This window comes from Motacilla alba, chromosome 3 (assembly GCF_015832195.1).
Source record: "Motacilla alba alba isolate MOTALB_02 chromosome 3, Motacilla_alba_V1.0_pri, whole genome shotgun sequence".
Classification (NCBI taxonomy): Eukaryota; Metazoa; Chordata; class Aves; order Passeriformes; family Motacillidae; genus Motacilla; species Motacilla alba.
In genome coordinates this window covers 73,801,673-73,827,349 of record NC_052018.1, presented here as the reverse complement: position 1 = coordinate 73,827,349, position 25,677 = coordinate 73,801,673, and the positions used below count along the sequence as shown (strand labels likewise).

Here is a 25,677-nt window from a genome sequence, read left to right as displayed (position 1 = left end):
TGGGTATCTCAGAACAGGGCAAAACCCTCATCCCTCTCATCCCCAGAAGTTACATATGGAGGAGAGAAAAGTACCTGGCTTCCTGCAGTGCAAGATTTTGCTCAGTAATCTCCATCCCAATAGCCAGCGCTCTCTTGAATGCATTTGAGTTTGAGAGGGTGCAGAGGGGAGGGTAACCCCAAAGCCTGCACTGAGCAGAAAAGCAGGAAGGGGCTGCTTTGATGCAACTGTTCCAGTCTGAAAGCTGTTGATTTGACAGAGACCCATAGTCAAGGCTTCCATTTTCACAAGGGTGGAGAACATGGATGTGGGAATTGGTCTCCATTGCAACGATTGTCAGACAGCTCAGGCTGTTTGTCATCTGGTCGTAGCAAAGGGGCTGAATGCTTTCTGTGGTTAACACAAAATGATTTTTTCCTACACTGAATGCTCTACAGTTACTAAAGTGGTATTTTCCACATGGTGGCTTGAGACATAAGGCTGCAGATTGGAAAGCAGCATATACCATATCCAATTATCTCATTGCATATGAGAACAGCATTGATTGGAGACAGAAAAGCAGATTGGTATAAATGTATTTATGAGATTTAAAATAAAAATGTGATGTTTATATTTCCAGGAGTAAAAACAAAGCAAAATTTTAGAATACCACAGCTATGCTCTTCAATAACCCATACTCAGCTGCCCCTGCAGTCTGCCAAAAAGGATAAATATGATTTTTCATCATTACATCTCCGCAGTAGAACAACAGACTTCCCCTGCAAGGCTTGCTATCTGGATCTTATTCTAGCAACTACAATCTCCTGCTTGCAGAGAAAAACTCAGGGTTCAGAAGGACAGATACAGCCAGTACCTGGCTGACTGGCAGCATGAAAATACAGCATGGCCATAGGCTGGAGAGTGCCCCCAAAAAATGAGCTTCAGTGCCAGCAAAGGAAGGACGGGAACTACTTTGAGCTGGGTTTACTTTATAAACTGCTGTTTGGATGAGAGAAGTGAAACAAGACCCTTTCTGTACATTTCTCCATCATCTTCTTGCTCCCTCCAGGCAATCCCTGCTGATCAAAGGCATTCTTGATGACACCAGGCTCACCCTCTCCTGTGCTCCACTCCTGCTGAAGCCCTGCTCCAGTGAGGGCTACCCAGGGTGTGCCACACCAGGAGGGTGTCGTGCGAGAGGCACCTGTGCACTGCCTCCCCAAGCTGTGGGCTCAGCCACCGTGCCAGCTGCCCCTGCTCCAAATGGGCTGAAGGCAAGGGCAGAAGGGCCCAGATGTGAACAGACAGCCCAACCCTAATATTCAGCTACCCAAGGGGGCCATGGAGCTGGAGTTGGATGGTGGGCAAGCGATTGCAATGGCATTCGGACGTCATTAAAAATTCAGTATGGAATTAAAAATTCAGTACATCTGATTTCCTGGGTGCACCTAAGGGAAATACCCAGTGGTGCTGCTCTGACACTGCAGAGGTCCTGCAGAAAGGAAGCTCGCTCCAAGTTGGAGAGAAAAGCCGCTTCACTGGGGGGTGTTCGGGGCTCCCTCACAGCCGTCCTGCCTGCCACCATGGCCCGTGTGTGACACAGAAGGAGCACAGCTGGCTCAGCGCACACACACCTCCATGCTGTCCCAGCTACAGCATCTCAGGGCGCAGCTGCCCGAGCCCCCGGGCTTTTCATCCCATTAAACCCGTCTGCTTTTCTTAAACCAACTTGTCAGAGGGAGGGAAGGTTCTGAACTTGTATCAGCGTTTCACGGCTAAATTATGCCGGGCCAAGGGTGACCAGAGCCTAAAGGGCATCACCTTTCTCCCCAGTGCAGTTTGGGTACGCATCCCTTCTTGCGGAGCTGGACCCCCGAGACCTGGAAACGCTCCATGGGCTTTTTGTGCGGCAGTCAGGACCCGACGGCCACCGCTGGCTTTGGCCTCTGCTCACTCAAGTACCGATCACCCCGTCCCAGGGCAGGCGGTCAGCCTGGACCCCGCAGAACGCTGACAGAAGCTACCCGAGGCGAATCGGCACCACTTGCCCGGAGCCCCCGGCCCGGCCCCGGCCCCGGCCCCGGCCCGGCCCTGAGGCCGCCGCGCTCCTCGGGCGCCCCCGCGCGGCCCGGCCCTGCCGCACGCCCCGGCCCGGCGGCCGCCGCGCTGGCCCTGGGTGCCCCACGGCGAGCCGCTGCCGCCACGGGCCCGGCACAGCCGCCAGGGGACACCGTGGGTCCCTTCCTCTTCTCCACGCCACAACTGGTGCGCGTCCAGGAGAGACATGAAGGCAGGAGCCAGGCCTCGGGCACCACGAGCCCGGGAATACGCTCCAAGAAAGGGGAGGCGTCATAGCAGGGGCTCCGAGGTGGAGGCAGAGCAGACGAGGGCAGGGATGAGGGAACAGAGCTGCCACGAGAAGCCTGGGCAAAGTAACTCGGAGCCACCAGACCCAGACAGAGGAAGCACCTTGCTGGGGGACAAGGAGCTACAGCTTTCCAGTGAGAGGCTTCAGGACCGGCTCTTGCTCAAAAATGTTCAAACTCTTAAAATACGGTATCAGCCTCAGAATTTGCTGCCAAGAAATCCATTGAAGAACTGCTCTCACCGCACCCAAAACACATGGGTTGTTTTATCCATCAGCTTTAGTACACATCTTCAGGCCTTACCTCCATGCAGCTCCCACAGATGGCATGCTTCAAAACAGATCCAGTGAAGTAACCACATTGTCCCCATCCCACACTGCAGCACTTGACTGAATCCACACAGGATTTGCTGGTACCACGAGAAGCCCCATCTTCTGAGACAGACACATTCTATATGTGTTGGTCAGCAGCAGTCCACCCTAGAGGGCCAGAAAGTGCTATTACTTGCCAAACAACAAAACAAAGAGAAGTCATCAAGTCCTTCAAATTTGAGTGACCTAATGTCAATCTCTTACTTAGTTTTATCTCCAAAGTTCCATGTGTAATCAAATCACCCTCTCCCAGCATCCCCAAGCCAAAGTTGGATGAGTTTCTAAAGTCCTTGAAAATTTTTATACTGGAAACAAAAGATGAAGTACAAGAAAGGAAATCTTAAGAATGGGGCAACACTACAGTATCAAAGTACATAAAAAGAAAATTTCTTATAGAGAAAATATAATATGGACGGTGGGCAAGAAAATATATTGCTCCCAGTGAGCAAGTTTCTTCAAGAAGAGATCCAGATAGCTCTGCAGCATTCCTTCATAGATTTATGACCTAAGAAAAGAAACCTTTCCTTTATCCATGCCAGACTCCAGGCCAGCAGGTTAGGTGACTTTGGTGGAGTGCTCTTCAGCAGCACTTTGCATCCTGTGGGCTGGTAGCTGTCCTTGGATGCAGCCCCTGGAGGATGCTGACAGGATCTCTCTGCCTCCTTGGGAGTTCACACGCTTGGTTTTCTTGACTAACCACCAGGAGCAGCTTAACTTGTCTCTTCAGTCAGATTCAGCCCCCTTGAGTGTCCTGCTGACTCCAACCTGCTCAACTGTGTTCTTAATACCTGACAAAGGCCCTTTGGCATTGTGCTACAGAGAACAGCAAGGAGGAACAGGAGTTGTTCCAGTGACTGCAATGCCTCTGGGTTTGTCATCACAAGCTGAGCTCATATGGATTAGTCTGGCAGCAAATTAATTTCTACAACCCATCTCAAATGGAAGACACATCCTCCTTGGACACAAAAATAGCCACACCATTACCTTTTTTCTATCCATACTTTATTGCAGGTGTATATATAATTATTTAGGTTTTATTTTAAACAAGAAAATCCTTTCATGGAAAGGAGAAACTTTTACCATTAAAATAGAGTGATTATAACACGAGTATTTTACAAATATGTACAAATATTGGCAGCTAGTTTCTAACATCAGCTGATAAATGCTTACACACTAACATCTACCAAACTATCAAACCCAAAAATAAGAGACCTTCTAAATCCAAACAAAAAATAAATGTATTACTAGCAGAAACAGGTGGTTTGTGTTTTTTTGTTTTTTTTTTTAATACAAATACAAAAGTTGCATAATAGATATTCACAGTGCTCGTAAGATTGATTCATTCTCCGTCTATACACAAAGTGTCTGGTCTCCCCTTCATATGCATACGTCACTTACAGTACTGGAGGGAGCTGCACAGACCACAGAGAGAAAAGACCTGTAGAGTTTGCCTCCCCTACCAGCCATGAATAAATACAAGAACTCCTCAGGAATGTACAAGGCAGTGGATGCTCATGCAAGAGTCAGTTACACTGTTTTCAGGCATTGGTGCATTTTGTAACCAGTGGCAGCAGGACTACAGTGCTTCACCAAATCCTTTGGATGCCTGCTAACGGCAAAACCAGAACAGTGAGCTGCCTGGTGGCAATAAACACTTCTGTGATGTGGTTAGGCTGAAGCAGATAAGGATGTGATTGTCTTTGAGAGAAGTGTGCACATGGCGCACACGCATTTTATGACCCTTTTGCAAACAACTATACCCACTGAATTTTGACCTTTTTTTCCTGTTAAGAACCATTCCCAGAACCACAAGTAACTGTACATCTACATGGGTGGGAGAGCAACAGGGTAGTGGGGCCCTCCCTCCAGACCTCCCCCTCACGTTTTCATGGACAGGCACTGCTGCAGTAAGAGCCATCCCTCCAGCTCCGTGGTGGCTGCAAGAGCAAGGCTCCTGCATTGCTGCAAGGCTGCTCCCTGTTGTACAGCCACTGGCCTCCTGGATCCTGGCCATGCCTATCTCCAGTGGCTTATGGCCAAACAGGACCCAGGTAACAGGGAGTGACTGACAGAGGGAGGCTTGGCTGGACTGTTCAAGAGCAGCCGACCAGATTTCCTTTACCCATTTAGATCCATTTAGAAGAATTCATTTTGGATGCAGTAAACATACCTCAAGTACTTTGCAAAGGCATTTTGGCTTTGTTTGGAACAAAGGAAAACAAGCTACAGTGAACACACACCTCCTAATTGTTCATTACAACAAGAAAGAACAGTGTGATCAAAGAGGGCACAGTCAATTAAGTCATGGCTACAGTGCACACAGCTTGGGTTTAGTACTGGATTCATCTCAGAGGATGTAATGCAGCTGGTCCCACTTCAGTAAATGCAGATGCACTTTCATGGCCTGTCTCTACATGGCATTCACACAGAAGTAGCAAGATGATGGACTTCAAGGATTTGCTATTTAATGAATGGGAATTACGGCATTATGGGAATGCAATTTACCAGACAACTACCGAGCTTGCATGCCCACCATCAAAGCAGCAGCTCAAACCTTCCTTGTCATAGTCTGGCTTCCTTCCTTTCCTGAATTAGGCTATCTTCAGCTTTTGATGACCAATACTGCACAACACACACTTCCCCAACCAGCAGAACAGTACTCCTTTCCTTCTAGAGTTTGCCAGAACACACCTAGATGGCTGTCAAAAGCTGGGCACTAAGCTGGGCCTTCAAGTACAAGCTTCCCAATGCTGGGAATCGATGAGGGGAGGAAACCAAACACATATTTATTTGCATGTAACAAGGTAGCAGGATGTTTTCCACACCAAATGCTTGAATCAAACAGCATAATTATCATTACTTCCCTAGTGAGAGCCAGCACAGCCAGATCCACCACTCTCAAGATCACCAAAACAAGTACTCTTGGCCTGGCACACAAATACCCTATGCCTGCACCATCATCAGCCCTGCAGCACCACACACACATATTTGCATGACCTATCCATGACTAAGTAGGACACAGTCACTCTGTCTGTCCTTGCAAAGTGACTTTCTCAGTCCTTACCTGCCTCCTAAGCAGAGGGAAAAAAAAATCTAAGGAACAGATTTATTAAAAACAAATAAAAGAACAGCATTAAAGTATGAATCAAAGTAAGGGGTGATCATGTCTGGACAAATTCTCGTCCTGGACAGTCACACTCCTCTCTTCAAAAGCCTGTCAGTTAATGCTCTTGCCCTCTGTACTCTCAGAAGCAGCCAAGTCATTTGCTTTATCTCCTCCCTATCTCCCCAAGGATATAATGTGAATCTGCATCACAGCAGTAGTAGACAGCTGACAGTCAGTTCCATTTGTTGCAATAAAGGAAAAAAAAAAGACCACATATTGTATTTGGCTGGATGCTTACAACAAAGCAACAACAAAAGAAGAAGAAACTCCTGGCACAGCAGGTCTTGCTCCCAGTGCCGTGAATAAGCAACTTGTGTTCATTACATCTGAAACAGGCCAGACACTTCCATACTCAGCCCTCCAAATGTGCTGGGAGTATATCCTGGCCTGACAGCTGTTGGCAATGTTGCAGCAGCACAAACTGAAGACAAACTATCTGTACACTAAAATGAAGAGACATGGACCACAAGACAAAGGCAGGAACACGACAAACTTTAAAATTTCTGATTAATCCATTTAGACAAAATTTGCTTTACTAGCTCAGTGTCAGTTTTGGTCCACTGTTTTTTGGTTTTTATGTTGGTTGTGTCCCTGCCAAGGGTGCAGGCCACTTCCACTTTCTGCTCAGACACTACCAATGCCAGTGTTAAGTGCTACACTCCAGTTGATTTGCCCTGTAGCCAGGTCTGCAGAAGTGATGCCACTTACTGATACAGAGCTGAATAACAAAGCTGCTCACCATCTCCTGCAAGAACCAGAGTGACATCACACGTGTTAATGAGGTATATATTGCCATGATGAGCTGTTTCCTGGTATGGAAGAGCTCCAATCTCATTACACCACAAACTCCTCTGGGAGCTGGTCCTCTCCCAGAAGATCCAAGGAGAGGCAGTTCATGGATCGCTTCCCATAAAGGGCAGACTTGGTTTTGCAGTCCGCAGTGGAATACACGCAGCCGTAGACAGACAGCTTATCCTCGAGGCTGCAGCCGAAGGTGTAGCTGTGGGATGTGTCTGAGGACAGCGTAGCACTTAGCGACGGGTGCCGGCGCTTGTACAAGCGGATGTCATCCAAACTCTGGCTGTGCTGGTCCATGCAGCTCCGGCTTTTGGGCGATCTGACCTGTCAGTTCAGCAAGACACACATGAATAAAAACAATGAGCTCACACACAGCCTAAGGATGCTGGCTGTGTATGCTAAAAGTTTCTCAAAATTGTTCTTCCCCGCTTTCAAAAGAGCCCCACCAGCCTTCTGAAGGATGTTGGCTTAAAGAAGGAGCTGTGAACAATTCAGAAATTACAAGTGCATTGAGCCATGTTGAGAAATTACAAGTGCATGCCATGTTGAGCTGGATCCTGATCTGTCTGCCCTGTGTCCTCAAGTGTCCAGTACAATGGATGAAACACTTTACAGATACTGACACCTGAATGACCTCACACTTCTTGGCAGTCCCAAGCAGTTGTCCTCAAATGGACAAAGTGCACTTAACAAAAAACTACCCCAAGTGCTTGAACACATTAAGTCTAATGAGCTGAAAGGAAGGTTCAGAAGGCAACCATGCAAACTAATGGTTTACAGTATCCAGTAATTGCCACAAACAGTTTCATCTACATAACTCTGTTCCATAAAGAGTAGCAACAAATCAGCAGTAATTCCCAGAGGCACCATCTTGCTACACAAGCCTCTGTGAAGGAATTATTGACCATTAGAGAGTATTTCCAGCTTCAACACTTGTATTTTTTTCTTGCTCTGCCTCTTTAATAATCACCTGTTAAATGCTAATAGTAAGGCTAATTTCAAGAATATAATTTTGAAACCAAGACATTTCTGTTGGCACCACAGAAAACTTACTCCCAGTATAATTTCTCTCACTGCCATGGGAAGGGAATTAAAAAACTACCCTGAGGAAATCCTGTGCTGGCTCAGCTGTACTCCCAGAAATAGGAGTACGTTTCACTGTCTGGTCAATGCTAAGGAAACCCTGCAGCATTTAGTTACATGGCCTTGTAAGGAATATTTTCATAGTTTTCTAAGGAGCCACCAATATGTGATGCACTAAAGTGGCAGCCAGGTCTTTGCAATCATATAGACAGTCCTGTGTTGAGCAGAACCATTTTTATAAAACAGATGCCTCATGATCATTTAACAGTGTAAGCATGATAACAGCAGTAACTTTAAAAACATTACAGCTTTAAGCAAGAGGCCCATTTCCAGCCATGAGCCCTTAAGTCTTCCACTCAAATAGAGGAATAAATTCATTATGATTTGTACTGTATGGTCTTTTGGAAGAAATAACCAAGATTTTGTTCAAATCTCCTACAGCACTTTATGGACTATTTTGCTGATAAATGAAAATTTCTTATCATTTTTGACTGGGTCCAGAAAGAAACATGGAAAATTAAAAACAAAGTCCTAAGAAGTGATGGAAATCCATGTTAAGAGTTTTAGAATTCTCTCAGCAGATAAGGTAATTTTGGATTAGGAGAGGGAAGAAAGGGTAGAGGTGATTTTTTTGTGGTTTTTGTTTTGTTGGGTTTTTTTCAAAAACCACATTTCTACCCCAGTGGGTACAGCTATACTTTGAAAAGAAGACTTAAAAAGACATTTTAATAAGCTTCTTCCAAATATATCTTCTTCTGTGACGTACTTTACCATATATAGTTTCCCTTTCTCAAGTGTTTGGTGAAAAGAAAACCTTGACAACAAAGACTTCAGTACACACAGACTATAATCACACAAATGATATAACAACTAGAGCTTGAGCATCTGGCTTTGCTCTGATGTAAGCTACTTCTGGCTTCAAGATGATCAAGTTTCAACTCCCATCCAAACTGCATAGATGGTCTTTCCTCTGTATTGCACTGAAGTTTTTGAAGTGGTTGATTTTCCATGTCTCATCCAGAAGACTAAGGTAGATAATAACTGGCTTGCATGATCTCCCTGCTCATTGCTCCAAACCTTTCTATATTATTCTGAGCCCAAATGCTGTTCTTATCCTATTCCTGAGATCAGTAGCTGACCAGCAGCTGGTTTTGATTACACCACGTAAAAATCAGTCAAATCCAAACTAATCCTGGTGTCCTGATTTAGAGCTGTCTCCATTACACTAGACCTCGGTTCAGTGCCCACACGCAGACCCTCCTGCTGAGCAACCTCTCCCTTACCTGGTGAAGGGATTCCACACTTTGGCCTCTCACTTTGATTAGTGTGACTTGCACCACAGACAGAGAGTCCTGATTTATAGCTGCAAAGGAGAAGCAGGAAGTGAAAAGCATTGCAAGTTTGAGGTTTTGTGGGCAATAGAAAAGGGAACTTGTTCTCGTAGGCCACATTCAAACAGTGACAAACAGTGACAAAAAGTGTCCTCTTAAGACAAATATATATCATTAGGCACTCTCAGCGCTCCAGGAGGTTTGCTCACAAGTACTCATTTTTGGCCTTAAAGATCAACATTTGAAAACTTTCAAGGAAACAATTTCTTGCCAACTTGTCCCATTTTCACCCTTCCTGCCTTTGCTATAAAGGCTGTATATATTAAGGCCAGACAGTTCCTGCATAACCCTAGCATTGCCTAGCATTCCCTGTATCACAAGTCACAAAACTTTACCTAAGAATTCCTGTAACCATCCCATTATTCTGTGGTTGATCCCCTTGGGTGTTTTGTGGCATACAAGATATTAAAGCATATTTCTTCCCTACAAAAGGTTTTCCTCAATTATCTTTCTGTCATTAACTGAATATAAGCTTGGCACATTTAGAGAAGGGAGACTTTGAGGAGCACAGAGGAGAGCAGCACTGTACACACAATACAGAATGCTGGCCTGTAAACTCTAGATGAGCTGCCTGCAAATCCTGTTGCAGTAGGGCAGTAAATAGCACTGGCAGCTGTTTAGAAGGAGATAAGAGTTTTTGTAGATCCCTCAGATTATGCCTGTTGCTAGAGCCTTAAAGAACAACATTGACCATCAGCAGAAAGCCATCTCACCTTGGCAGCTAGCAGCATCTAGAGGCAGGGATTCAACAGATTCTCCCACAGTGGCCTCTTCTAACTGGTCTCCCTCTAAAGGCTCATCTACAGGCATCTCCTCTGGCTCATCTACTGCCAGCTCAAGCTCTAGGAGGAAGAGAGCAGCAGGAGAATGGTTAGCATTACACTTGTGCTCCAAGCTGCTGTACAGTCTCTTACTCCCTGCCCTTCTGCAGGGGAAGACAAAAGTTGGCTTAGAAGTTGCTCCACATATCCAAATTCTTTACCATCATCCTGAGTGTCATCTTCAGCCCGCCCTTTGCTGCCGCTGTCAATGCCAGAGCTACCGTAGCTGATGGTTGAGCTGCAGGATTTCTCTTTCCTATGCACGCGGTCAATGCTGAAGGGCTCATCCACCGACATTTCCACAGACACGCGGTGCCTGGAGTCAGCCTCAATGCCTGAGGTATGGGAGCTGCCGTGGCTGCCCGTGGACTGGCGTGAGAGGCGGTTATCCCTGCGGCTGCCCCCACTGCTCCCACTGCCACGGGAGTTCTTGTCACACGGGTCCAGGTCCATGTCCAGAGTGTCACTGATATAGGACTCCCGGTAGCGCTTCTTCTCTGAGGGAGAAACCAGTAAGAACTTTAAGGAAGGGTAACAAAATATATTCAGGAAGTTCTGTTAGCATCAGCCAACAACTAAGAAACAACTGCTGCAGCTACTGAACAAATACAGGGACAGCTTTGTATTTTGTTTGCTCAACAGATGGATGCTCAGGTGGTTGTGAAAGAATTACTCATACTTGCAGTAAACCCAGCATCTCCTAAATTAGAACAGGCAGGTAGAGGCAGTTATGATACAGAAAACAGTGGGTTTCAGAGTGAAGGTCAATAACAACAAAGCAAAACAAAAGCAAACAAAAAAAGGGAATTACTTAGTGAAATTTGGTGCTCAATCTTTAAAATCAGATGCACTGATTGGTTCTTGAAATACCCACCACTACATGAAGTCAGCTAACAACAAGATTCCTGTGGCTGGTATTTAGTAATGATTTATTATTTCTCCCATGGCATGTATGTGCTGAGGGTGGTTGAGAAATCCATGCAACACTAAGGGACACAAAACAACCGAGGGCTTTTTGCCCACAGGCACTTGATCAGTGAGCCTTTCTGCAGGTGACTGGCACATGCCACTGGCTGCACCCACACAGCTCAAGGCCACTGCTATAACCCCACTGAAGGGAAAGACAGAAGCCACCCGAGAGGAGATATCCCTCTATTGCTTTCACACAAACACATTTTCCAATCACAGTCATCAATGTGGGAGCCACAATTACTTTTTAGGAATGGACTTGAAAGGTATCTAACAGAAGAACCTCTGCTTCTGTCACTGGCACCCCGATAAGGCAGAAACACCATTAAATAGATGAGAGCAGGCACCATGAAACACCAGAAGAGACTAACACACTGTCACTTCCTCTTACTAAACTCACTTGGGTGTTCCCTAACATACCTTCAGCCTCCTCCAGTTTTTGGATCTGCTTCAAAACTGGCTGAATATTCAGAAAGAGCCGGTGGCTGTTGCTGAGTAGCTGTAGCAAATGGCGTGACCTGAAGGGGCAACCCGTGTAGTAAACCAGTTTCCGTGCAGAGGGCAAACCATCTGGCTGGATTTCAAATTTTTTCCCCTGCACAAAGAGAACGATGCCAAAGAAATGAGCAGGAGCACATTTTCAGCCACACAGTTACCAGAGATAGATGTGGTCTCGTGCGTGCAGGTGACAGGACCTGACGCAGCAGCACAGGCCAACAGCTTCGCCACATCCCAGGTTGGCAGCCACTGGCAGATGGCCTCCATTCCATCATACTCACCAGGAAGGCCAGCTTCCCGATATGTGACCAGGGAAAGTCGTAGAGGAGCTGGCGAACGTGATTCACCTCCTGCAACACATCAAACTCAGAGTGACACAGGGACTGGCAGGTACAGGGTGGAATCAGCGATGTGCAAAGAATTTGCAAACAACCAAGAATTTGAGATATGTGGAGCCTGGGGTTTGCAGGGGAGGCAGAGGAGCCGTGGTGAGGGGGGAGGACAGGGAACTGGGCAGAGTTAATGCTACACCAGAAGGCTTTCACAGCAGTCTGTTACCTGATAGATGTGCATTCCTCTCAGGGTCAGGCCCAGGATAACTGTCGGTCGATCCTCCTTCTTATCCTAAAAGAACAGAAGAGTCAAAGGTTAATCTACAAAGACCACGCTCTTGTTCTGGCACCTACTGCAGGAGAGGTAGCAGGACTCCTCATCACACAGATGCCATCAGCTCATTTGGTTTTTATTATGTTTGTAAAGTGCATCTTGCCTTGTTGACCCCTGAAATACCTACACCTAAAATCCCCTCATGCTGGGAGGCTCAGGCATTTCACCAGCATATGTCCTAGCTGCCCTGGACAGGGAATCCTGTAGCTTTAGTGATTTGAGAATATGGACAATTACTGTTCTCAGGGGTACCACCTTGTAACCTCTCTTGTAACCATCTGATGTCTCTGCTGTCCCCATGAACATGCACCAGTCTTGCTCTCCAGGTGACAGTGAGCCCAAAACAGAAGGGGAACGCATTCCCCTCTCCTTGCCACAGCACTGCTGTTCCCATCCAGGGATTTGCTAGATCTTAGGTAGCTTTTGGCTAGGGGGGAAGCTAACAAATGCCCAGTTATTGGGACTTTCATTCTAACATTCAATCTTGGTGTTGGGAATAGGTGGTTTTACATGAGTTTTATTATCTGGGTTGAAATACTGTCTTTTAACTCCTGCTGCATCTTGGTATGACAAACTTGGTCTCTATTAATATTCTTTTGCTTGAAGACCAAAAATATCATCAGCTAATTCTTTCAGCCTCTCCTAACACAACAGAGTTAGGGAGGGGAACACATGCATTTTTTTGTTAGGAGGAAAAGCAGAAAGAAAATTTGGAGGTAAAAATGTATGAGCTCACAAAGCTCAAACTTTATGTCACAACTCATTTTTATTTATGTCTCTCCTCATCTGGCTTGCAAGATACAAGCCTTATGCCATCACATTACCCCACCCTTTGTCCCTGGTAGCATCCCTGTCTTCAGCTCAAAGTAAGAAATATTAAGAAATAATAAGAAATATTTTCTGCCCCCTAAGGACAAAGAGCTCTGTAAATCAGTATTGGTCTGAATGAGAGATAGAGGGCGTGTTGTGTTTTCTTTAGCTCCCAACCTTAGTAGAAGCCATGAGGAGGGTGTTAAGACAAAAGTGACTGCTTTTGAAATCTCAGGGCAACCAGCCCACCAAAACCTTCACCAAGTCCTCTGCGCTTGCTCAGGCAATCTGTGACTCAAGCATCACCTAGGAAGAGCATCTCTCACCCACAAAATGAGGTAATATGTCACATAGCAGGAATAAGACTCTGTTAAGGATTAAACAACACTTGGAAGAGTACATGATGCCTAAATTCAAGTCAACCAGGAATTTAAATATTAAGAGCAACCAATGTCACAGCCTTGGTGTTTTTGGATATAAAATGTATCATGTCCTGCCAGCTGGATTTCTTATGGCATTCAAGTGTAACTAACTCTTTCATGACTGCATCACTAACAGCATTAAGAATCAAAACAGAGAACAGAAGAGAGGTAGGTGCGCATCTTTGGTTTGCAAGCAACTAAGCCTGAACTACTGATCAAAACTTATTTTCTCTACAAAATGCATGTTTCTTCAGTAACTAGAGCTGTTAGATATGTCCAGAGGACATGTATACTTCCCCCACATAATTGCCACTGAGCACAAAAACCCAAAAAGTTTAATTATGAGTCTGACAGAGGAATATATCTCCATTTGGAAAAAAAAGCCCAAGCCATTCCTAATTGCATAGGCAGGTTTCACTCACCTAAGTGGAACAGAAAACTTCTCATTAGTCCCATTTCTAAAGCTAAACACTCAGCATGTGAAAATGAAGGACCTTCTGTTTAAGCAGGTTTGGGTAAGGAGTCTAACAAGCAACAATGTAGGAATCCAAAACTGCCAAGAAAAGCATACAGCTGAAAAAACACCAACCACTCTGGCAGAGGTGGAGAAGGAATGGGATACAAAAGTTGGAATGACTCAGTGTCACCTTCAGTTGTTACATGACATTTGTGTGAAAGCTGGCTGACCTCTTGTCATAATTTCAATGAAAAACAACAAGAAAAAAAGTGGCTTCATTGATTTCCCTGGTGCAATTCTACTGACAGGCAGGAACGAATATGAAGTTTTGACATTCCTGTGGCCAGTTTCTTGGCTGAGGAACAAAACTAAATTCCAGCTATATCTGTACATTGGCGACGGATTTGTTTGTGGGGACAGCCCTCACTTGGCTGAGCATTTTAGATCTGTTTGGCCTCTCTGAATCAGAGGCAACCGTCCCTCAAACAAACAGAAAGAGAAAAATGCCATGGTGCACTCAATTAATGATGGGAGTGAAGTTCAAAATAAGAAGCTCTTTGTTTAACCTTCTGCAGCCTGTAGAAGTGGACGGGCACATCTTCCAGCAGGCAGGATTCCTTAATGAACTTCAGCACTGCTTCCTTAGCGCTCAGCCCTTGCTGTTCTCGGTGCATCTCTGGGGCATGTTTCAAGATGTAGTCGCTCCCCCTCTTTGCAATTATCTAAACCGCAAAGAAAACAAACAGGTCAGCAACTCTTCAGCAATCCCCAGGAGAGGCAGCTGTGATCAACAGCAAAGCAGTGGCTGGAGGTGGAGGAGGTTCATATATTCCCTCAAGACATTGGTCTGTGTTTGCCTCTACCTCCCTGGAGGATAAGCATTTAATGCAACCCAGATGACACTGATGTCTCCAAACAGATCCTAGTGGCAAAACTGTAACAGACCAAGACTACAGAGGTCACGTCAGCTCTTTTCATTTTTAAGTATTGGAATTAGTTTTCCTAACTCTTGGCATCCATAAATGCTTATGGGCAGATAACAAATACTCCTCTGCATGCCAGCACAATCAGCAGCAACATCTCTGAAGAGGCAGAAATACTAGGTTTTCCTTTTAAGACCAGAAACTGCACATTAGGCTTATTTAGCATTTCCATTCTCAAAGGGTGGATAACACTATCTCAAGGTATTTTTTTATCTATTAGGAGTGGTTGGCAGGCACGTGGCTTCACTAAGAAGTAGAAAAAACCTGCCCTGGACCTTTTGCTCCTGCCCTGCAAGTGCCCAGTTCCCATGTTTGCCCACATGCCCTCTCCATACAAGGCTGCTGGGCAGCTCATCCCTCTCCCATACTCAACTGGTTCCTTTCAGGCTGTGAGTAGCAGTGACAGGTAAGAGGGATGATTGGCTGAATTCACTTCCCAACATCCCCCACCACCAGGAGCATTTAAAACTAGATTGCACCAGGTACCTGAGAACATCCTGCCAGAAACAACCTCTCTTGGTTCAAACCAACCAGACACCATCACCAGCCAGTTCCCACTTACATTTAATATTAAAGCCCTTGCTTGCTCTGTTTGCTAACACCTCTGCATGCCCTGCCAGATTGGTTGCCCTCCCACGAGGAAGGCTGGTCTTGGTGGAGGACAATATTGATGCCATCAGCTGTGCAGTGTCAGCAGAAAGAGACGTGCCAGCTCCACGGTTCAAAGCTGGGTGGATCAGCCCAGGGCAGCAGTGCCTCTCCTCACTGGCACGAGACTTGGGGCAGCCCTTGGCCAAATGATATGAAGCACGTGTTGAAGGAAGTGATTGTGTTGGAGGAGGAGATTGCTCACTATCTCCCCAGGGGCAGGGAGAGAAGCGTCCCCATGCCTGCCAGATTTTGCTGCTTGTAATGATGTAATAAATCACCCACATACTTGCTTGGGGTTGTGGCTCAGCAGCACACAAGACCCACCATTTCCAGCCCTTTGTTAGCTACCTCCTGACAGGCACCTGGTAAACAAGGAATGGCATGTGATGAGGGCCTGTTGTCTGGGATAAAGGCACACTGCTGCACAGCAAGGCAGGCAGGCAAGGATTTGTGCATAAAAGAGACTACTGGTCTTCAAGACAAGTCCTGTCACTGATCTGAACCTTCTCCCCAAAGCAGAGGACAGTGCCATGTTATAGGGGAGATGCAACTTGCCTGGGACAAGCAGCCAACTAACAAAGTCTTAGCTAATTTGCCTTCATTTGACAATTAAATCAATTCTTGGTTATAAGTCCTGAAGGGCACAAGTCACATGCACATGCTTATAAACAAACATGCAAACACTTTCTCTTTCCTCTTACTGCACTTGAGGCAGAGATTAATGACAAAGCAAGCACCAGAGGGACTGCACAGCAGTATTACCCTGTAGGGTTTGGATCTATCCATCCCTAAGGCAAGGATTACAGAGAGAACAAAGGGAAGTAGACTTGGCTTTGCAGCCCTAAGGTTTTCTGGAGAGCTTGGGCTGTGCAGATCTTGCTGATGTACCACTGGAAACACACAACCCTTTAAGCCACAGAAGAATTAAACAAAGACTTCTGCACCATCAGAGTTATTCATGTGACACCAACACATGCCATCACCAAGGAAGGATGTATCACCCACCTCACTGATGAGTGAGCCCAGGAATGTGCATCTACATCCAGTGGAAAGACAAGGGATATCTCCTGAGGGACCTTCAGGGTGATACTCTACCCATTTGCCTGATCATTGCAGAGGGAGATGGGGAAGTTTCATGGCTGCAGTTAGGTACCACCTTCGCATAGCTCCTGCTGCATGCATGATCTCTTCACAGAAAGGTTCCCCCCGAACTTACCCATTGTGGGAAATAAGCCTGAGGTTCAAAATATTTGCCAGCATGGACCTTCTCTCTGTAGTTGCCCAAGTCTGCCTGTAAGCTGTAGGCAGCCAGCAAGAAGTAGATTTCTTCTTTGTGGTTGCAATGAGACATAAGTACTTGCTCTTTGAGATGGCAGTAGTAGAGCTGCCGTGCCACCTTATCGCTGCAAGACAAAGGCAAATTTACTTCAAGAACAAAGTTCAGATAAGGCCCCTCAAAAACATCATCCTGCTGAGAAGAGCGATTAAACTTTGACACATCAGATGTGTGCCAATGCCACCCTGATACAGTTGTGTGTATAAGGAGCACCAAACCAAGATCAAGGTCTTCTCCCACTAAGTGTTGTACAAACACAAGAAATTGTAGCTTCTACTTTGAGGAGCATGAGATCTAAGAAATAAGGGCAGAAGGTAGATGAAAGAAAAATCACATCACACCTGTTTTGGAGACTGACTACAATCAAGCATTTCTGTTTCCCTGGAAAGCCTGTAGCAGCCAGGAGAGTCAACTCCCTTGGACTCCCAGTCCTGTTTCTTGCACACCTGTCCTCCTTTTCCCTCCAAACTTGGCACTGCTTTTTGTTTCACCTTGCCTTAGGCTCATGATAGTTCTTAACAGCTAATTCCCTGCAAGGTAGATCAAAAGACACGGGAGCCCTGGGCTTGTTTTTGTCTTCTTCCTCAAGCTGCTAAACAGGGATTGTCTGATAAGGAATAACTATGGCATAGCCTTGATAACCCACACATCTCCTGTCCTCAGAGATCATGGGAAGCAGGCTGCTGACATGTGCATGTAGATGAGGTGCTGGACACTACAGTCTGCTTGTAAAAGTGTGCAAGTAAGTTTGAAGGGGCCAGATAACTATCTCTGCATGGCTCTACAAACCTCTCCAATTAAACTACTAGCGCAAGAGAAATATGCCTGTGATGGTGGAGGATACATAACTCGGGAGCGGCAGAATGGTATGTAATCTCTCTCTGTACAAAAAAGGCAAAATGGAACAAAAAAAACTTATCAGCCAGACAGTCTCCATAAGAAAGAGTCCCCTGTATCCAAAAGTGGAAGACTATGGAGAGACAAAACATAGAAAACCACAAGCTTTGCTCAAGACAAGAATGAATGCCAAAAATTTGGTAAAGATTTTAATCCACCTAAATGATCCCAGCTCTTGGCTTCCCCCAGGGACAGAGCCACACCAGAAGCATTGATGTAAATTAACTCTGTCAGTTGTTCATTTTTAACTACCTCATCCTTTGTTCTATACCATGGGTGAGGGTGGTGCTGTTTTGAGTGCAGCCCATATTCCATGTGAATGGACTACAAATGAAAAACTCTAACTTATGAAGTAATTTCTTTTGTCCATGTATGAAAGTCCATTTCCAGAAGCAGACTGCACAGAGCACTGCTCAAATAAAAAAAAACCAAAAAAACAACAGATCTAAAGCATGTGCTTTGGAGTATAAATACCTATTTTTGGTATATTCATCCAGTGCCTTTCATACAACCAAAAGACACAAGCAAAAGAGTGTTTTGATAATGTCGTCATTCAACCTGCACTTTCAACACAGATGGAAAAGCAGTCACAATTTTCCTAGGGATATGGAGTAAGATTCAGGCAGAAAACATTCATAGCTGAGTGAGGATGTCTGTGAAGGTCTTAAAAAAATTCAAACAGATTTTTAAAGCTTATTTAAATGAGTTCACAGAGATGAGCTTAACAAAGCAACATTATTTTTCTTTCATTTTAAGAACACACTGAATAATTCAAAACACAGTAATTACCAGAGAAGAGAACTTACCCTATTACTCTTCCATTTTCTACGTAGTATTGTACTCTAAAGAACGCAACAAATGGAGGGCTGAATTTCTCTGTCCCCTAGAGCAAAGACAGAAGAGGAGTTAAATTATGATCAGCATCCAAAATTCCTGTTACCCTATCTGGTAATGTTCTCTCCTCTGAAATTCACTTCCCATACTGCTTTTCATTTTCTACTCTTAGCTCTTGGCAAGTTTTAGGAGGGAGTCTGACTGTCTTGGAGGCTCATGACAATGAGGCATCACAAAACATTCAGACAGGTTGAACAACAAAATCTCCTAGGAAGAGCAGAAGATTTTTGGATAGGAGGGATGAGCTGGTGTAAGAGTCCCAGTGTAGCCTGGGGACACCCAGGCTGGCCCAGAATTACCTAGCTCAGCACCTGGCAGCACCACAAACACATTTGAGCTGAACGCAGCAAGTTTAACCCAGCCTCCCTCCCAGCACCAGGCAAAGCAGCACAGCAGTGTGCCATGCTGGCACGGCCATGGCATTTCCAGGGCACTCCTAGGAGCAACCACCATCCCTGCACCACACCACATCACCCAGCACAGACACACATGCTGCCATGTCCAGCAGTCACTGCCTGGGGCTCAGGAGCACCAGCCTGGTATCAGCTCCATGCCTTTTGTTTGGCAGGGCTCCTGGTTAGTTATTCACATGTTCCTGCAGCCACAGAGCAGAAGGCAGTGGTGGTGTCTACTTCACACTGAGGAGCGCTGTCAGAAGAAAGCCAGCATGAGGCCTGTTGTTTTAGCTACAGCCTATCTTTCCAACTTACAGGCTTGTTTGAACAGGAGAAAAAAAGAAGAAAAAATGGAAAAATAGGAAAGGAACATCTTACTAGTTCATACTAGCTCATTCTCTCATCTTTCCTACTTTGCCACTTTCATGTTCACACAGGTAACTTTGCTCCCACAGGCAATTCCAAGGCTTTGCTGGTCAGATCCATCTGGACTGGGACAAGGTACATGGCACACCCTCCACATCTGATGCAGACAGCTTCTTGACCATGCAAACATCTCCATTTTATTTCTGGAAGTTGTTCATAGTCACCCGATTTATTTCTGGAAGTTGTTCATAGTCACACGATTTTATCAGCTAGACTGGGCTTTCCACCTGAAACCTCTTCATAGGAATTAAATCCTTGTCAACTAACCCATTCCAACAGGCCAACTCATCTCAGACTGTAGTACTGCCAGTAGCAACTCATTGAATCTTTTGTGATTTGCATCACACCAGAGGTTCAACACTTATCCTGACCAGGAAAGTGCAGCAAGAATCCAATCACAGAGAGACCTCAAAGCATACCCCATCCTGAGGTGACCAGAAACACCTGCTTTGGGAAGCTCTCACTGGCTGGACAGACAGCACCTCCGCATAACTCTGGCTGTTTCTTAAGTAACTCTCACTTGTTTGGGAAAAGCAGAGCACATGCTTGGGGATAAGAGAGATGCCCAAACCTCACTAGTTATCTGCAAACTTCTGTAAGCAGCAGAAATGGCAAGTGTGCCTACTCTGTAAAAGAAAACGCTTAGGCAAGGTGGAAAAAAGTAATTTACAACTTTTACAACAACCCAGTTAAGACATCTGAAAGCAATTGCATGCTATACTTTGTTCTAGACTATGGCTCCTCTATAAATGACACACACAAACAGGCGTTATCATGTCTGAATGAACAGTATTAAACAATTACATACGCTTGTCTTTATTTCATGTAGTTTTTCCCTCCCTTATCAGGGCTAGCTGGCTAAAGAACTAGGACTCGTCTCAAACAAAATATCCTTCCTCTCCCTCCACTGTCCTTTTGCACATACTCTGGGAAGAGTCACAGCTCCAGTCATTTCCCGCAGACCAGACTTAAGTCACAGAAGGTTATTTTAGGCTGTTTTGCTTAAGGATAAAAATGAGATCTCCAGACTAAAATCCAGACTAAATTCAAATGGAAAATTGACCAACTGACCTTCTCCACTTCTGCAGCAGCCAAGCAGTAACCATGTGGTTACTATTGCTCAGCTAAAGTTGCATAATGGGCTGGTTTAACTAATTGTACAACTATGCAAAAGTCACTGCATCTTGCAACTGAAAAGTATTCTGCAGACTATCTTCAAAAAATGCTTTATGGACCTTAGTTTAAGAGTTTTCATTTCACTGTGCAGTCCAATAAAAAAGCAGCAGCTTCCAAAGTTAAACACCTCTCTTACTTTGGTGGTCTCCTTCTTCCATTCCTTTGAAAAGTATTTGCTAAGCTTCTGCTCCAGGTCTATAAAAACATATTCATTATCTGAAAGATAAGAAAAAAAGGAATTCAACATAAAATAATTGGAAATGTTTAGACACTAAACATTTAGGTTACTCTACAAGTTATTTCCAAGCAATAAATTTCCTGACCAGGAAAAAAAAAACAAACAAACAAACAATGTACTCTTACATACATGTGCTACTCCAGACAGCATGGAAGGAAGGTCATTCATGCATTCAAGAGATCTGAGCTAAAGATTCCCAAACATCTTAGCCAGAAATGCAGAATTCCTGCTTTATAATCAAGAAGCCATTTACAAAAAAGAGAAGCATCATCTTACCCAGCTAATTGTACTGTCAGCTTACCAGATTCAGTTTTTCATTATTATTAAACCAGCAAGCCCTACCTAAACAAGCAAGCTTGTATTCTGCCATCATGTAGCACCATGATCAAACATGGCAAAAGTAAGTAAATAGAGCTGGGTACTTGACAGGTTTCATCCTCTGCATGTGAAGGGGATCCTCTGAAAGGGTGAGAAACAAGAGGACCAAACACAAAGGCCTTTCTCAGAAGGTCTGGTGCGTCCTGCTCACACCCAACTTCTTTCATATAAAGAAGAGATGAATGAAAGGAAGGGAAACCTGGCCTGCCCCAAACACTAAAGGACCAGGACTTGCTCTCCACCCTAGTGAGAGTGAACAAGACACAGCCTGATTGGCACATCATCTTGAAAGAGGTTTGTGCTGCTTTCAAAGCTGATGTTTCATAACACTGCTTAACAATTATCAAATACAAACAACTCACCCAGTGAAAGATTTTTTTCCTGAGTCTTCAAGTCTCTTAAGAAAAAAATAAAAGACAAGACCTGGCAGGTGTTTCAGGCTGCAGCAGCAATGCCAGCTGAGCACATTCACCTGACCAGTCCCTCTACACTTTGATCTTGCTTAGGACAGTGTTTTGACAGGTGACATAAGTGCCAAGATGAAAAGCTTGCTCCTTAAACATGAAAGGAGCAGGAGTAAAAAAGGGGAGGGAAAAAAAAAGAAAAAAGAACCCTTCACAAAATAAACTCCTGCCCTTTAAGACCAGCCCAGACTTCCAAATGAGAGCCTGCACTCATGTCTGTATTATGGCAGATACAGGCCTGGCATGGCCAGTGTTTTAGTAGGTGTTGAAGGGGTCTCTGAGCTACCTCACAGCCCTTCCAAAGCATTCCAGATCCTTACAGGGCCACATACAACAAATACTTTCTTTGCTGGCTTTCAAAAAACAAGCAAGCAAAACAACTTCCTAATGCCACCTCCTTCAGCTCCCACCTCAAGTCAAAGAAACCACATCTGGTTCTATCCAGAACTAGCCCACACATCACCCTACTAAGAAATCTTCTGTAAAATAGCAGTGCCACTGGATACAAAAATGACAATGCCCAAAAAAAGTTCTTTTTCTGCCTCCATGCTCTTTCCTGCCTTGTACTGCTTGCAGCTGTACTTTTAATATACCTACACTTCTGTTTATCACATTACTTGACATACCACGTACAGAAACAAAACAGTATTTAACTGCACCATCAAAGTGGCTGTATAGAATTTCTGAAAGTGTCTGTGGTGGCCAATTTAAGTGCTGTAGCACACAGATACAGCATGACATGGAAGTTATTTTTGCTGTTTTGACAAGGTTATTTTTGCTGTTTTGCTGGTTTTGTTTTTATCATCACAGAGATTGCGTCTTGTACCTGCCTCTTCACTTCTGTCTAGGATAGAGTGGCTGGGGGCTACACTGGCCCCAGCCCTTTCTTTTCTAGGTTCATTAAGATCAGGTAACCCTGCCTGGAAGAAGCTGATAGAAGTCTTAGTCAGTGAGTGAGAGAAGGGTTTGTTCATGTTAGGCTTGTCTCTGTCCCTCATCAGCTGCCAAGCTGGTAAGCATCACTCCATAAAGCTTTTATTAAAAAGTAAGTAAAAGCTCATTTAGGGAATCAATTGCACAGTAAGCTACAGGAGTGGGATAACATGAGCACGCCACCCAGTCCCTGCCTGGGCTTTGGCAGTCCTGCAGTGGGGCAAACTCTCCTCTATGGGTTCCCCACACAGTATAGGAGTGATGGGTACAGCAGTCATGGGTAAAGCCGGTGTGAGCTCTGCCAGCACTGTGGTATTCAGTGATGCCTAGTTAAGAGGCTATAACAACTTGAAGGGTCAGTTTTCCTTTCTACTTCAACAATGATCCCATGCCCAGAGGCATTTAGAGAAATACATTATTTATTCCTCAATCAGAAGGGGAAAATTGCAATAGCAAGCACAGTGACATACCCCAAACCATCCCATCACCCCTGAATAGTACATCAGAAAGGGAAAAGTGTGACAGAACTGTTGTGTAACCTACAGTAAAGCCATTTGTTATCAACACCCCAGAGCCCCTCTTTCCTGTCATGTTAATTAGGTTAGAGATGATTTTGTGAGGGCACAGATGTCACACCTGAGGATTCCAGGTTATTATCAGGCCTATTGGGGGATACACATAAACCACAAGCATAAGCCAGGCTACAGGAGGACACCCCAATGTATCATCTCTTCTTGGGGTCCTCCCCAGCCCAGCTCAGCATCCTCCCTTCTGTGCAAGAATGCAGCACTACATTCCTGCCTTAATGAAGTTAATATGGCTGGAACGTCAACCTGCAATGTAAGCCTCCATCTACAAAAACAAAGAGGTATTTCCCTCCATAGCCCTACTGCTTTGTGGATAGCTTTGTTTTGTTTTTTTTCCTTACACTGGATTAGTGATGAAACCCTAAGAGATCTTTTGCCAGATGCTAAAACTGCCTGCTTTGAAAATAAGCATCTCTAACAAATATGAGGGCACCAAACTGCAGCACCTCTAAGCAGTGCTGTAAAGGACAATATAGAAATGCACAGATGGTCCCCTTTCCAGGGAAGAATAAATTTGATCTGTGGATCCAAACAGGGCTGGATACTCAGCAGGTACAAACTGTCATTGCTTCACTGGCCTCATCTGAAGGACAAGTGAAAGGTAATAAGAAGCTGATTGAGAAGCATGCACACATAAAAATACAGTCATCCACCTGCAGCTACTGACACTGAGTTCATGAATCTCATCTCAGCACTCTAGGTGATCTTACAAATACATCAGCTTCTCTTGAAAGGTTCCCCTATGTACATATGCACAGATACCAGACCTGGCACAACTCACCAGTGCACTACACTGCAATCCCAAGAAACGCATCTGGACAGCCAGCTCCTTTGCAGTAAAGAAACTGACACACTTCTCCCAATTTCACCTTTAAGAATTCTCAAATGAGATTGAAAGTTTATGCTGTAAAAATCACATTTCAAAATAAGCAGTTACCAGAAATGTAAAACACTTTTACTCTGTAAAATTAGCTCGGCATATTTTATGTATTTAAAAAAAATATAGGACACGCATTGTTGCAAAAAAATAATGTGCCAGGTCCCCAGTTAGAAAAAAGTGTCACAGTTCCAGTGAGTGATGCAGACTTACAATAGGCATTATTTACACTGCAGGAAAAATGGGAATGGAAAATTATGGCTGTAATACAGGGTCAAATCAGTTCCGAGTCCCTGTTAACCCAAAGGCCATTATTTTGCATTAACCAGTTCCTCCTCATCTCATTTTTTATGAAAAATAAGTTCTCTGCATAGAAGCTAATGGTGATGCCAAAAACCTGTTCTCCTCCTGTGCCCATTGTGGGGTAGGAGCACCAACAAATTCCACAAAGGTGTCCTACCAAGAGAGGGTGCTTAGCCCCACAGGCAGCCAGGAAGATCCCATTAACAAATTTGGCTGAGTCCTGTATATTTTAGCAATGCATCTAGACAGTCCAGAAGAATAGGATTCAAATAAAATATGAATTAGTGTGAAGCCAAATTTCCACATAGCAAGCATTTTCTGCCTAAAAGAGAAGGGAAAATATTTTCCATGGCTATTGCGCTTAACTTTTCCCAGACGCTCCAAGCAGCTTCATGGCAACACCACTATGTCCCCTGAGGTGCAACAGGAAAGAGAGCAGGAGCAGGACAGAGGGATGCTAGGGTGAGGGGAGAGCTGAAGATTTAATAAAACAAAAAACCAACAAAACCCCACACTAAAATATACCTCACAACACATGCTGTAGCCCTCACATAATGTGAACACCAGCATGGATTTTTTTGTTTGATTAATGAAGAAGAGCTGGCTACACACCCCCTTTTGCATGTGGATCTCCGCAAGCTTCCAAGCATTAGTGATTTGGGAAAATCACTACCCCTATGGCACCTGCTCCCACCACCTCAGCATAGCTTCTCAATGCTCCTGGTGTTACCATTCAAGCCAATAGAAAGAAATGTTGTCCATTTTCTGATACATGGTTGATCAGTTTACTAAAGGGTCTAAAAGAACTTGGCTCAGGAAAACCTTGTGCTTTTAGCTTTAGCTGGAAAGTACATGTATCCCAAGTGAAGGGAAGAATCACAACACAGGCTGGGAGTAAAGCAAGGGAGGTCCTGGCTGAGGTCACTTTACCTGGGATGGACACAAGTCATATAGAGGGTAGTATGAAAGAAGCCTGAGATTTTGTGGTGTTAGGAACTGTTGAGGTCTGAGCACTGAGGCAGATTCAGTCATTCCTGGTAATGGATAGGTACTGCCAGAATTTTACATTGGCATCTTACATTTAGCAACAAGGCATGCCCAGGCAAAGATCTTCAGACTTCAGCAGTGTCACGGGGGATTCTTCTGCACAAGGAGAGCCGCAGAACCATTTCCAGCACTGCTCATCTAGGGGCAAACAAACTCTTTGCAATTCTCAGGCAGGAAAGCACTTGGCTGGATGTTGTATTGATACCGAAGGAGAAACAATTGACAGCAGGTACAGGCAAAAAACTGCCTTCATAGGAAGAGACCATGTAAGTCCTTTCAAGGAGTACTTTATATT

At 44.7% G+C, this 25,677-nt stretch overlaps 1 protein-coding gene across 4 annotated transcripts in view; it reads right to left on the bottom strand.

Moving 5' to 3' along the window:
• Positions 1 to 3,701: 3,701 nt before the first annotated feature.
• FRMD1 (FERM domain containing 1) overlaps positions 3,702 to 25,677 on the bottom strand; it is a 41,523-nt gene continuing 19,547 nt past the window's right edge. For 3 of the 4 annotated variants that reach the window (XM_038132906.1, XM_038132907.1, XM_038132908.1), the window contains exons 4-14: positions 20,692 to 20,771; positions 18,471 to 18,547; positions 16,648 to 16,834; positions 14,364 to 14,519; positions 12,001 to 12,066; positions 11,724 to 11,792; positions 11,365 to 11,539; positions 10,137 to 10,472; positions 9,868 to 9,996; positions 9,047 to 9,126; positions 3,702 to 7,004 (exon numbers count right to left, since the gene is read on the bottom strand). In XM_038132906.1, the coding sequence (XP_037988834.1) occupies positions 6,717 to 7,004; positions 9,047 to 9,126; positions 9,868 to 9,996; positions 10,137 to 10,472; positions 11,365 to 11,539; positions 11,724 to 11,792; positions 12,001 to 12,066; positions 14,364 to 14,519; positions 16,648 to 16,834; positions 18,471 to 18,547; positions 20,692 to 20,771 (1,643 nt within the window). In that variant the 3' untranslated portion in view covers positions 3,702 to 6,716. The remainder of the gene's footprint in view (positions 7,005 to 9,046; positions 9,127 to 9,867; positions 9,997 to 10,136; positions 10,473 to 11,364; positions 11,540 to 11,723; positions 11,793 to 12,000; positions 12,067 to 14,363; positions 14,520 to 16,647; positions 16,835 to 18,470; positions 18,548 to 20,691; positions 20,772 to 25,677) is intronic. The other variant, XM_038132910.1, reaches the window with a different exon arrangement.